A 14,789-nucleotide genomic window follows, 5' to 3' on the forward strand; every position below is an offset into this window, starting at 1 on the left:
TGTCAAAACTGTCACCAAAAAAGTGTGGGGATCTGTGCCTTGATGCTCTCAGCCTCTGGGAAGGGAAGAGGAAGAGTAACTTCTCTGGGTATCCGAATTTAATCTATTTACATGAGTTAAAGCATACTACCTCCATCCTTATCTATTATTTAAACCGGTGGGGCCAGAGAGAGAGCACAGGTCAGGCACCTGCCTTGCATACAGCTGACCTGGGTTCAGTCTCTGGCATCCCAGAGGGTCCTCTAAGCCCTGAGCACCACCACGTGTGGCCCCCAAACCAAAACCAAAATAAATAAATAAAATAACTAGAACTTTATAATAATGTGAATAAAGCATTTTCCTTACCTCCAGAATCTACAACAATGTTGGTAGATTTATTTCCAAACACAGATTCAAAGTCCACATTAAGGCCTGCTGAAGGATGTGGCTGTGCAACTGGAGAAGGATTGAATCCTAAGATAAACCAATAGGGGAAAAAAACCTTAATTCTTTAATAACTCTACATTTATAGCTCTTCAAGGAAATGGGTAAAAGCAATGGAAAAAAAAAACACCAAAAAAAATACATCAAGCAAAATGTTTCCTACACTACATTTTTTGTGATTATTTTCCAGAACATAATATAATCACATAATTCCAGAAAATTATTATATAATTTTATATAATAATAAAGAACAACTAAAATTGAAAACTACTAGTTTAATTCACTAGAAGCCCTTGCTTAACTTTTTTAGGCCACACCTGGTGATGATCAGGTTACTCCTAGCTCTACCCAATGCACTACTGCTCCAGTTCTCAATTTTATATGCTCATCATCTTTAATAAACTAAGTAACATATGAATCTGGGCTGGAGTGATCGCACATTGGGTAGTGCATTTGCCTTGCACGCGGCCGACCTGGGTTCGATTCCCAGCATCGAATATGGTCCCCTGAGCACCACCAGGAGTGCTGACACCTGACAGTGCTTAGGGGTTACCACTAACTCTGCACTCAGGAATCATTCCTGGTGATGCTCAGGATACTAGATGGGACGTTGGGAGACTAAACCTAAGTGGGTGAGTGCAAGACAAGCATTTTACCTACTCTCCTGTCTTGCCAGCCCCCTCAAATACACTAATTTAACTCAAGACTACAGTATCAGATATCAGAACATAAATCATTCCTTTCTGTTACACTCATGCCAGTGGTATTGAGACAATACCCATTCTTAAAAAAACTTTTTTGAGCATTACAAAGCCATTCATGATCGAATTTCAATTATACAGTAGTCCAACACCCATCCCTCCACCAGTGTACATTTCCCAGCACCAGTATCCCCAGTTCCTTCCCATCACCCCCCAATCATTGCCTGCCTCTTTAAAAGGCAGGTGCTTTTCTTCTCTCTCCTCTCCTCCCCTATCCTGCACTTTCCGTCCTCTCCCTCTCCCCCTTCCCCTTTTGGACAGACAATACCCATTCTTAACTGTATATCTCACAGTGATTCAATGAAAAAGAAAGAAAAAATAGTGTTTGTGATGTCGAAACCTAAATTTCTAGGGACTGATAATAGCTTCATCTGAAAATACTGTGCTATTACATAAATTGGGGGGGAGAAAGTTAATCATTAAGTATATATATATATTGAGGTTGAAAAAAATCTAAAAACAATCACAAAAGAAAAATTTTCACTTTGCGACCCCTCTGAATTCTGTTAAGGTCAAAATGCTAATTATAAAGTCACATTAAAGATAAAAAAAACTATCATTAGGGAGAAGTTAAACTTTAGAATCTTTTAAGTGCTGGCTCTCTCTTCCTTCCATCATCACCAGAATATAAAGTAGTATAATGATGTGGTACAAAAACAAACATAAAGAAAGCTATATAAAAGGTATGAAAATTTGGGAAGTTCAAGAAGGTCCTCAAAGAAAGGAAGCAGAAAGCAACAATTTATTAACAATAATACAGAGATACCTTTAAAAAGTATTACTGTAACATTTTCTACCGTAGCATGAATACTTGGTATGAATTTTTAAAAAAGGAACAAGCATGTAATGCAAGTAATCCCCATCAGATAATAAACCCCCTAACCCTAGCAAATACCAAACCTCCTGTTAAATATTATTAAATACTGATGGTGCTGTTTATAATTCAGATTGGCGTCCAATGTTAATTTCTTAAAAGCACTGGAAAAAAAAAGAACCAACAAGCATGATCCATTCTACAATTTAGTGATTACAGAGTAATTTAGTAAGAAGTATGCTCCATGTATGAAATAACTGGCATACACAGGTGGCTTTTTAATGGCAATAGGTAAAATAGTTTTATGAACCAGAAATAGTCCTTGTAAAATAATGAATATATTAGTCATTTTGTCAACCTCATAGTAATCATGCAAAACAATACATCAATTTTCAGTTTTAGAAAGACTATACATTTTGCTTGTAACAATTATGGGAGTAGAGCTGGAAATCAAACACCAGCTCAATGGATTCCAGCCTATTTCTTCCAACAAATGCTTTCATAAATCCTATTTGTAAGTGCTTGACTTACAAATTCTTATTGCCAATCAAGAACCTGAAGTTTTTAGCTCTCTAAAGTCTATTTTTTTTTAACACTCAGGTAACCAACTCCAATATGCAAAAAAAACCCAACTGAACTTTTAAGATTTTACTGCAATTACACTGGTTAAGTGTGCATCTGAAGTAACAGGTAACTACCAAATTGAAAATGACCCTAGAAATTGATTTCTATATCCATGGTCTTTGTGTAGTGCCAGCAGAAACACTTCACACCTGTTACGTAAAATTATCTATTCTGTGACCAACATCTATAAAAAGTATTTTAAAATTCCCCAAATATATAACATCAAAATGTTACAAATTCAAAAGATTGAAGGCTAATTTAAGTATAGACTAATGTAAGGAAAATGACAAAAATTCATTAACCAAATAATCACCTTCCCCCACCCACCGAGGTTCTGGGCTTCACTCTGCAGTGCTTCGTGCTTTATTCCTAGTAGTTATGGGGTGGGAACAGGACGAGGTGGTAAATATGCAGTGAGTGGCAGGATAAAACCAATGTTAGTCACAGGTGAGACAAGCACCTAAATCCAAATCAATCATGTATGATCAAGAAAAACCAAATTATGCAAAAACCAAAAGATATATATAAAAAAGATTGATTCTTCAGGAAAGTATTTTTTCTTACCAAATTAAAAAAAGTGTATTTATACATATATTATTTTTAAGGTTTCCTTAGTATATATATTTTAAGGAAACCAACAAAAAGAAATTCCTTCTGCTTATCTAAAGGATTTTTAAGAGACACTGCTACCTTACACTAAGCTGAAGTAGCTGGTTCACAGGCCTAAAGCAGTTGGATGAGGATATGCTTGAAGGCCACAAAGATAATCTGACACAATATTCAAGTAGAATGGGGTGGGAGGACAGAAAGAAATTGAGAGAAACAAAAAGTGGAATGGGATAATTAAAAGCAAGTATAAAGAAAGGAGTTTAAGCACTTAAAAATTTCAAATTGCTGCTTACTGAAAAAAAGCATTTGAGATTACATCATAAATATTGTATTTTAAAATTCATGTATTAGTGTGCAACCAAACTTTCAAAGCTAACTAATAATGTGTCTCTTCTGACTAACACATCCAAAGCCAGCACTAGCTTATCTCCTTGTCTTCCACAGCTGAGAAAGCAGGTCTTCATGAGGCCAGAGTCACAGGATATGGTTGGGCTACAACCAACTTACTCTTCTGATCTTACGATTCTGTTCTCGTAACTTTAAAGAGGACAAGCATCTAGTACACAGAGCACTGATACTGACCTCTAGGACCTCTAGAAAAGTTGGGGGATATCTGAACAACGGTTCTCTGACTTTTCAAGGTCATTCTTAATCTTACAGAGCAAGGATTGGCAAACTACATAGCATGCTACCTATTTTTATATGGCAAAGTGAATTAAAAATGGCTTTTACATTTTAAAGAGTTGTTTGATATATAAATTCTAAAATATTCTACCTGTGACTGCATGAAGTTTGCTGACCACAGTCCTAGAACAGGACTATCCAACAGAAGTTTCTCATTTCCTGTATAAATTTGCCTGTTCAATGTTAAGTCACTGAGCTATTATGAAATGGAAATATGAACTTAGTCCTATGCTAAGGTCTTCCCAATATACGGAAGTTTCTATTTCCCAAAAAAAAAAAAGAAATTGAAATACGGGCAATACAATTTTTTTAAAATTTCATTTCATTTCAATTAAAGTTGAAACAATGTCATGAGGTTACTAAGTAAATGAGACAAGGCAGGTTTAGAAAGATCACTGCACATCAAAGGTGAAAGCATCCTGCTTCAGGCTTTATTCCCACTAACAGGGTTATTCTGGTGCGTTTAACTTCTAGAACTAGGGTAATGCACTCATAAATTGTTAATATTCTCTTCCCAGTAAGGGAATAGAAAACTGAACCAAACGTATACTTCTTTCACCCTATCTATGATTTAATATTCAAATGCCCCCGGAATATATAGCCATCAATTTATATTTAATTTCTGGTCTTTCACTAGCCCCAACCATAGCCTAGAAACTAACATTAAAAAAAAATTCATTTCTTTAATGAAATTTTTCAATGAAAAACTTTTTTCGTTAGGGAAAAAAAGTGCACTTTAAGAGAATTATCTCTGACAGACTAAATAATAAAGATTGTTAAGATCTTCTTTATAGAACATATATGTGGTTATAAAATTCTATTGAATATTAGTGCTGCTTTATCTATAACTTATGAGCTTCTCCTTTTTGAATATCAAAGAGCCTGACCTTCAGCTGTTAAGGTTAGTCTAGTCATCCATGTGTGTCACTACAGTGAACAGGTGACAGTCTAAAGCTCAGGCTCTGCACTCAGGAATTTTTCCTGATGAGCGTGGGACCATATAGGATGCTGGGGATTGAATGTGGATTGAATGCCCTACCTACTGTACTATCACTCTGGCCGCTAATGTCCTATTTTTAATTTATATCTGCGATAATACTGAAGTGAAATACTGAAGAATGAGAGAATTCCCAGGAGTTGAAAATGTAATATACTATGTATATAGTAATATAAATACCCCCTCGAATATGTGAGGATGCTAGATTTAATGGTTTGATCCATCCGCAATAAAAGAATGGAACAGAGACTATATATGATTGTAATCCAAAATAAAATTTAATAACTAAACCTTAAGAGATTTACATTTGCCAGTAAGAGTGATAACCACCCATTCCTTCCAAGCACAAAGCGAAAAATATCAGCACACATAAATAGTTTGAGATGCTACTCTTCAAGCTTTTTAACAAACAACTCTAATGAATAGGATGCAATATATGATGTCAAGCATCGTAAATATTACAGTACAACATAAGAATATACTGAAATAATCGAACTTCAAAGGAGCTTCTCCTTTAAAAAGTTGCATAAAGTAAAATTAAGAATACTATGCTAATTAAAATATCTCACCTCATTACTGATACCTAATTTGAAAAATCCAATAATTATTGCTATACCTGAAAACTAATAGATATGTAAAAAATAAAAAGACTTAAGTCAGTATAAACATTAATTGGAAAGAAAGGTTAAATGGTACTTTACCAACAAACATTTCATGAGTAGGTGTCCTAGTAGTGAAAGTGGATACATCTGAAGAAATGGGAAGGTGAACATCACCACTACTTTTTGTGAGGAAAGGATTTAAGCTTGGAATGGCATCATCAACAGCATCTACAGTAGCAGAGAAAGGGTCTGTGCAGTCCAAGTGCATTACAGCAAAATGAAGAAAGGAAGTAGATTAATTAGTATTATAATTAGTAAAAAGATGCAAAGCGAAAAGTAGTAGCTATATTATTATTAATCTTAAATGCAAAAATACCTAATCACTAAGATGAAGAACTGCATTTTATATAGTGTAAAATACGGAGGTGAGGAATTTACATGCATTGTCTATGTACAACAAGGACAGACTTCTCCAACATCAGAGGGTTAGTTGTCAGGTAGTCTAAAGTCCGCAATTTCAGACACAGCAAATTTTTTTGAGAAGATAAAGTAGAGATAGAGAAAGGGATTTTAGAAAATGAACTGAAATGATAGATTGGCTATTTAAACAGGGTAAGAACGCCTCTGAAAAACAAGTGAAGATTTTAAAGCCCAATAAGTTAGACTTTCAATGATTTGCTTGAAGAACAACAAAAGTATTACTAAAATAGTAATAAATATGCACTATTAACAAATCCTATAACTAAAATTATTTTAGAATCAGATGTCTACTCTATTTGTAATAGAGAATAATTTTTTTGAATATGGAGGAGGAGGCAGAGATGGCGCCAGACCATGTACCAGGTTGATTTCACTGGGGCGCCTCAGATAGGGGCAGGTGTCCTCTCTCCATCTGTACCAGATGAACCCCGGCAGCCCCAAACCTCCAGAATCTAATCTCTGCCACCTCACAGCTGATCTTCACTGGTTCAACCTGGGCCTCCCACACAAGAGAATAAATCCACTGAAATACCCAGATATGCAGAGCCAGTGACTGAAAAACGACAGGCCTCAAGGGCTCAGGATCGTCCTTTCCCATCTTCCCACCCATCTGGGGGCTCTGGCTGTCACGCACACCAACTGCCTCCGGGTGCACATTAACAGCCATGATCCAGAGACTCACAAATGAATCTTGGAACAGAGCAGCTCCAGACCCCAATTATTTAAGATGTTAGAATCCCAGGAGCATCTCATACTTTTTTTTTTTTTTTGCTTTCTTGTTGAATCACTGTGAGATAGACTCTTACAGACATTTCATTACTATTCATAACAAACAATATAAAATAAATTATTTAATAGTATCTATCTAGCATCTGCCTGTGGGACAGGCTTGAATGGTGATGGAAAACTTCGAAATAATGGTGATGGAAAGGTGTATTGGTGGTGGAACTGGTGCTGAAATACTGAATGTAATCAATTATTGTGAAAACTTCATGAAAATAAAATTAAAATATTTTTTAAGACATGAAGAAGAAGAAAAAATGGACAAAAATGTCATACTTGTATCTCATATAACTCAACTATGAAGTAACTCCTGAATTTCCCACAAATGGCCTGCTCTTGTCTGTGACTGTCACTGAAAAATACTGTTAGTTTCATGTAACAAGCATTACATGATAGAAGAATGAGAAGGCAGCAATTAAGGACCAGCTCATTCATTAAAAAACAGATATACTTTCACTGAAGTCAAAATGCAAAAAAATTACAAATATTTAAAAAAATAAAACTCACACACACAAAAAAATGAACCTGGGGTTACTGGTTTAAATAAATCTTTTTATCCCTGTATTTTGGGGGCTCAAGAGATACAACATGTGGGTAAGGTGCTTGCCTTGCAAGTGGCCAAACCGGGTCTGATTCTAGGCAGCACATAACTGGGTCTGACTCTAGGCAGCACGTATGGTCTCCAGCCCCAACAGGACTGATCCCTGAACAAAGAGCTAGGAGTAAGCCCTGAGCACAGCCAGGTGTGGCCCCAAAATCCCAACTCCCCTCCCCAATTATTTTTTTTGGTATCGTAATATGATCCTTTCTAGCAATCAATGATTACTATGGAATATTAAACTTGACTCCAAAGTTAAATCCTATAAACATCAAATTCATTGATGTGTTATTCAAACTCAAATAATCAATCATGCTTTGGGATCTTTCATACCATTCCACTTCTCAATTTTAAAAAAAATGATATAAATGATCAAAAAATCCACTCAAAATTAAGGGCCTTAGAAAGCACAGGAGTTGGATCATGCTTGCTTCTGCACATGGCCAATTCTTGGTTTTATCACCTGCACTGCATATGGTCCCCTTAGCATCAAAAGGGATTATTCCAGCACAGGGTCAGGAGTCGCCCCTGAGCACTGCTAGATGTGAGCCACATCCCCCACCAAATAAAAATCAAAATTGAAACAAAAATGACATGTTAGTTTTCTGGATGGTAACAATTCTAACTCCTTCCTGCATAAAAAGGGCATTAAGTTTAGAGCCCCCAACTTAAGTTGAAAGTGCTATTACTGATATTCAATAGTGATGGAATTTTAAAGTATATTAAACTTTGTTGGACAAGTAACAAGAAACACCTAGTCTTCTATGCAAAAGACACTACCAAAGAAATGATGTTCAGAAAAGGATACTAACTGCTGTACTGTTAATCATTACTGGCACCTAAAGGCAAACATCAAGTACATGAAATAGCCCAAAGAATATTCAAAATCATGTGCAATTAGTTATATGAGACTAATCAGACAGGAAGAAATATCAACTCTCAAGTTACGTGGCAAAACACTTCATATGCACGGTTTTAATCTATTTATGGACAATATACTATAAATGATAAAAATAAATTCAGAGACATAAAAACAATGATGTTCCATCTACTATAACTTTATACACAGGACTGATAACTATCAGTTATATTTAGTTATTAAAACTATTTTTCACACTCAGTGGTGTTAAAGGGCATACAAAGTTAGAGGCACTTCTGCAGTGTCTGGCAAGTACAGACCCGATGATTCAGTCAGTGTGGGAGGCACTAGGACCACCCAAGCAATTCTGGCATCAAGGAGGTATGATCATATAAGAATTTGAACTTAAGGGATGCACATGCTAGACAACTGCTGTACAATTTGAATTATATTCCTGACCCTTCATTATTCTTACCATTATTTGAATTAAATCTTATACTAGCCACACAAGAATATCCAAAAAATTAAAATAGCATGGCAATCCTATTACATTGAGGGCTTAAATACTCAATACATAATACTAATACACTAAGTACTTTTTTCCTTCAGTGTTTCATGTTAGCTGAGAATAAACCAAATTTAACTTCAGATTAGATACTTATTGCCTGAATTCTGAAATCCCACTTAAAATAAACATATGAACTAAGGTGATTATACCATACACTGTTAAGACTATTGCCAAATAGTCTTAACTGGGCAACCCAATTGTGTTCACAGTATTTCTGGCTCTAGGTTCAGGGGATATTGTGTGGTGCTGGGATTAAACCTAAGTTGGCTGCCAGTGTCTTGCCAACTGGACTACCTCTTCAGCCTTGTTAGGTCTTTGTAAATTGAAATTTTCAAGGTTATGAGAATTTAAATCTTCCCAGATACTAGTATTCACCAGCAACTAAACCTTAAAGTTTAATGACTAAACCTGAGCCTTGGGTGCAACCAGGTGGTGCTGACTGTCATTTTTGTCTTAAAAAGGGAGTTGATTAAGCCTAACAGGTTTGGGAACTATGAATAACAGGAAGAAAAAAAAAAGCTGTATTCTCTCTGTATTTTTAGGTGAAACTTAAGATGCCTTTCATAAAACAGAAGTGTAATATTGTGTTTGTAACAGGAAATTACCTGAAACTGGTACTATACATGTCCTTTGCAGTACTTGTGACAAGAACTAAATTAATAGCAGGTGCCACTAATATCTAATTTTTAGCAAAGAAAAGCGTAAGAATAAATTTTAGAATAAAAAGTCATACCTTTGTTTTGTCACATGTTATGAAAGTGGCATGATGAAAATGAAGCATATTTTATAAGCCAGGAGGAGAAAGATAAATATCAATGACCACCCCATATATGGAATAAAAAGAAACAGAAGGATAGACAAAGCCAAACCAAAAAGCTCTGTAACCTCAACATAAAATTGAGGTGCTGAGAGGGTGCGATGGACAGGAGATGCAGTGTAGGGGCTCCCAATGCATCGTGGTGAAGGCCTAAGGGCTTTGTTGGTGAGCATAGTGACACCTTACAACTCAAGACCTGTGAAGTTACACTCTAGAACATACATACACAGTGACAGAGTTCAAGGTCACCTCATTCACAGAATATCATTAACAAGTAAAAATCATTTTAAGTTACTTATTCCAAAAGCTCAGATATATTTATGCCAAAAAGTTGCCTTTAAGAATTTATTACTATGATAAACATTTAGAGTGTGTTATTAATCTTAGTCTAATTTTAAAATTAAAAACTCTTGATCTAGGGACCCTCTGCACCTACAGACTTTGATTCCAGAGACCTTCTAACACATTTTGCCATCCAGCGCAGCTTCTTACAGCAATGCACTGGGACTGTGAGCTGGGCTATGCAATTTCTGGCAGAATTTTTCCTGGACTTTATACAGAAATCCAAAACCGTGTGGACGTTGCCGCGTCCGCGCGACTTAACACCTATAATTGTCAGCAATGTGAAACGGTTCCTTTTAACAGGTCTGACTTGGGGGTGAAACTCCAAATAATAACAATGAGTTTTTGTTGAAATATTGAAGGTTATTAAAGTAGCAACCACTTCTCTGGACTGTGAACTAAGCAACAGCCCCACGCCGGCTGAGGAGAGGAAATATCCCTCTTTCCCGGTTGTTTCCCATTTTCAGGGAGAAATGCGGCGTGGCGTCCACCATACTATGAGGCACGGGAAGGGGGATGAGGGGAAAAAAAAAAAAGGAAAAGGAAAAAGGAAAAAAAAAAGAGTTATGTACTTGGAGCAGTGGAGCTACATATCTCTTCATTCTAAGCAATGGAAAACCAACTATCAAATGCTTCCTTGGTAGTAGGGCTGTCTTTCTTGGGGGGAAACTCCAACAACAATAGTGAGTTTTGTGTTGAAATATGGAATGTAATCAAGGTAAAGAGAAAATGAAGTGAAATTCATCAGTTATGCAGTTGGCGGTGGGGGGGGGGCGGGGGGCGGGAGGTATACTGGGGTTTTTGGTGGTGGAATATGGGCACTGGTGAAGGGATGGGTGTTTGAATGTTGTATAACTGAGACATAAGCCTGAGTACTTTGTAACTTTCCACATGGTGATTCAATAAAAAAATAAAACAACAACAACAACAAAAAAAACCTCGATCTAAATTTTATAGAAATGAACACAAAACTGACAGAACCAAAAATTTTGGCTTAAAATACTCTTTAGCTATCCAATTACAGAGAAGTTAAAACTCTGAAATTATCACCAACTGAAAGTCAAATATAATTCTTAAACTGAAGGATTTATATCAAAGACCATAGATATAAAGTGAATGTATCCTACATATTATATTGTCTCAGAGTAACTTTTCTAAGAGAATATAGTGTGAAACTTACAGGTTGAAATTAAAATTATTCTCCATCATAAAACAGTAATCTAGCTTCATAAAAAACTGTACAATTTTAAGCAAAGCTTTAAACAGTTCACTGTCAGAACTATACAAGGCAATCAGATGAAACAATTTCATAAGCAATTTTCTTTGGAAAAGAATATAAAGTTAGTTCTCACTTTCATAAACTTTCCCTAGAAAAATTTTGACCTTAATTTTAGAAATAAATACATTTCCTCTTTAAAAAGAGAAGCAAGCTAAAATTGTTTAGTCACAGTAATTCTATTAATCTTTTCTACAAAAAAGCTGTTCACAAAAAGCAGAACGAAAACATGTATGTTTTAGCAGGTTGCAAATTCTATAAATAGGATATATCATAAAAATATTTTTAAAATAACAACTTTAACCACAAAATATTGATTTAAAAAATCCTAAAATAGTTATTGACTTTAAACCAACTTTTAGTATAAAAACTTAAACCCAGATCCTAAAGGGCCATTAAATCAAACTCATTATCAGAGTCAACTAGTTTTTATAATTAAGATACTGGCTAATGAAATTCACCTACATATCTAGTTTGAGTGTTTCACTGTTTTTGTTCCCTGCCCAATCCTGAGCCAGGAATATTTTGTCCGGAAGAAAAGACAAAAAAGACAATGTCCACATATTCAATAAACATTTGCAAGACACCATATATATATATATATATATGTACATATATATATATATATATAAAGAGTACTACTATAGACATAGGAAATACAGTGCTGAACAATGTAACAATACTGTCTTCAGATATTACACTGCACTGCACAAAACAGTCATAAGAAATGTATAGAAAAAAATTAAAACAAAAGGTTCTCAATACACAAATTGTTAAAGATGAAAAAGTCAAGTTTATATATCACAAAAACCAATTTAAGTCAACATAAATTTAAAGGAGGCTGATCATTCTGTATAATTTTCTAGAGAGGAGTTATTTAAACTTCCCACTCTCAACTCATTTTTGCCCAAGCACTGTTCATGCAATCCTGGATATACAGGTACAAAAAAATAGGATTACAAATGTCAGAAGTGAGGGGTCTGGAGCCACACGTGGCCGCCAGAATTGAGGGGTTATTCCCGTTTCGGTGCTTAATACCTAACCTTCAGACCTGCAGATTGGCAGTTGAAAATCATGCTTCTTTTTTAGATCTACCTTCCATTTCAAAGATTTTTTTAGTGTTTGTAAATACTTAGCTAGGCAAGTGAGAGCATCAAAATCCACTAAGGGAAATAAATTTATTATCTAAACAAAACTGCTTACATCTGATATGAACTAGACTCATTCCTTCAAAAATGCCAGATCATGGTTATGTTTATTTTAATTAAAAGCCAAGAACTTCTCAAGTGCAGCAAACACTTCTGTCTGTACCAAGGCAAAATTCTTTGAATACCAAAATCTTACAGATCTGAATTACAGCAATGTTTTAAATACAAAGAGCATCAATTCTGTCATGACATTCAAAGTCAGAACTGAGCTCATTAGTGCTTTATCATAGGCTTATAGAAGATGAAAGTTCCCACACCTGCACCAACACCACAACCACACAAACTTTTTCAATACCAAAGATTAAAGAACAGTAATACATTTCCGATTATGGAAAAAGCTCAACATTGAATGTTGAATTGAATATACATTTAAATAAATATATATTAATAATTAAATATATATTTGGTTCTTTCGCTTCCTCTTCAGTAAATCTCACTTCTACACAAATATCTATTCAAAGGATGAAAAAGTAACTTTACTTCTGCATTTTTCAAGTTTCACGTTATCAAATGTAATTAAATGCACTTAAGTAAAACACCACAGAGTGAGGGGAGTGTCAAAACAACATCTGCAACGGAATTCATTAATGCTTACCTCCCCACGTACTGGCTACCTGAGAAGCACTTGACATAGTATGTAGAGACGGGTGAAAAGTTGGCTGCTGCAAATCAAGCAGATCATTTGGTAGCTTTGATGTGCTGAAAAGATACATGTTTAAAAGATGTTTTGTTAGTTTTTTTACATTAGCCATTCTATAATACATTTACTATGTGCTAAATTCTGAGCTAATCACCTGGGAGTTTGTAATAAAAGTTTTGGGGCCTCAACACTTTCTCAATCAAAAATTCTGGAGCTCAGAAATCTAGCTTAATAACCCCCCCAGGTGATTCTGATGCTTGCTCAAGACTAAAAAACCAACGACCTATTCAATATCCCATTTCTTAAAAATTTTTTAAATTTTTTATTGAATCACCATGTGGAAAGTTACAAAGCTTTCAGGATTAAGTCCCAGTTACACAACGCTCAAACACCCATCCCTTCACCAGTGCACATATTCCACCAAGAACCACAGTAAACCTCCCCACCACCCCACCTGCGTAGCTGATAAATTTCACTTTACTTTCTCTTTACTTTGATTACATTCAGTATTTCAACAAAAATGCACTATTATTGTTTAGAGTCCCCCCCCCCCCCCAAGTCAGACCTGCTGGAAAGGAAGCATTAGATAATTTGTTTTCCACTGCTAAGAATGAGGAGATATGAGGTCGTGTGGCTACAATAGCGGCCACGAGGTTTGAAAATTACTTTAAAATGCCACACATTGAATTGGAAGAGAGATAGGTAAAGACAATTATTATCATTTGCTTGAAAATTATACATTTCCACTGCAAAGGAGCTTATGTTAGGCTGAAAAATCACTGAAGTTGGTCTGCTAGGTTACAACAGCACAAAAATCTGGCAACTACACTATACTTTGTATTAGTTAGAACTTAACACAAGGGAATATACAAGACAGAGCAGCAAAAGAATATTCTGAAATATGAATGAATATAGAAGGAATCATAAACCATCAGATCTCTCACAAATGTGAATTAATGTATAAACAATGAAATGTTGCATAAACATATCATTTCCTTTAGTATATTTGTAATTCAGCTCTTTCCATCTTACGCCTTTGCAAAATTCTAAAAAATTTTATAATAATTTTATAAATAATCACATTAGTTACATTACTACCATAATTTCTCATCACTTCTTTTAATTAAATTTATGATTACCAAATCCTAAGTCAAACAAAACTCAAAATGTTCTGCTAAAAATCTTTAAATCTACACATTCAAAAGTGAGCCTTAATCTCTCCACCTACCTGTTAGAACTAGGAGTAGAAAATATGTCAATGGCTGGTGCAGTCACTATACCTCCTGCTGAGCTGGACACAGGAGAGGCTGCAGTTGTTAGCGAGGTAAGAGGTTTCTTTGCAAGTTCTTTCAGGCGTTGCTCCTGTTGAGAATATAACAAGCATAAGAAATCCAGAAAGCAGATTTTTCTGGCATCTAAACACTTCTAATTTTATGTTGATATCACAACAGTATATTTTGTTTTGCCAATATTCAATAACAGGATAAAATATTAAACTGCCAAGTTACAAACCATTTTTTTCAAGTGAAAAGAACACAGATACTTACCTTTAAAGCTTTTAAACGAGCCTGTTCTTCCTCTAATGCTGCTTGCTTTTCCCTTTCATCCACTTTGGTTAGAGACAGGCCAGTGCTTGCCAGGGAAGAGACTGCATTGGAAAGTGTTGTCGCCCTAGGAAAATTGGACAGGGGCAAGAGTAACTTG

General features: G+C 35.3%; 1 protein-coding gene across 9 annotated transcripts in view; it reads right to left on the reverse strand.

Annotated features, from left to right (window-relative positions):
* PICALM (phosphatidylinositol binding clathrin assembly protein) overlaps positions 1–14,789 on the reverse strand; it is a 131,385-nt gene that overhangs the window by 27,702 nt on the left and 88,894 nt on the right. For 5 of the 9 annotated variants that reach the window (XM_055137126.1, XM_055136993.1, XM_055137057.1 and 2 more), the window contains exons 10-14: positions 14,633–14,756; positions 14,314–14,447; positions 13,041–13,144; positions 5,614–5,763; positions 346–453 (exon numbers count right to left, since the gene is read on the reverse strand). In XM_055137126.1, coding sequence (XP_054993101.1) covers positions 346–453; positions 5,614–5,763; positions 13,041–13,144; positions 14,314–14,447; positions 14,633–14,756 — 620 coding nt within the window. The remainder of the gene's footprint in view (positions 1–345; positions 454–5,613; positions 5,764–13,040; positions 13,145–14,313; positions 14,448–14,632; positions 14,757–14,789) is intronic. The other 4 variants (XM_055137290.1, XM_055137276.1, XM_055137282.1 and 1 more) reach the window with 1 other exon arrangement.

The sequence above is a fragment of the Sorex araneus genome, chromosome 1, assembly GCF_027595985.1.
Source record: "Sorex araneus isolate mSorAra2 chromosome 1, mSorAra2.pri, whole genome shotgun sequence".
Lineage (NCBI taxonomy): Eukaryota > Metazoa > Chordata > Mammalia > Eulipotyphla > Soricidae > Sorex > Sorex araneus.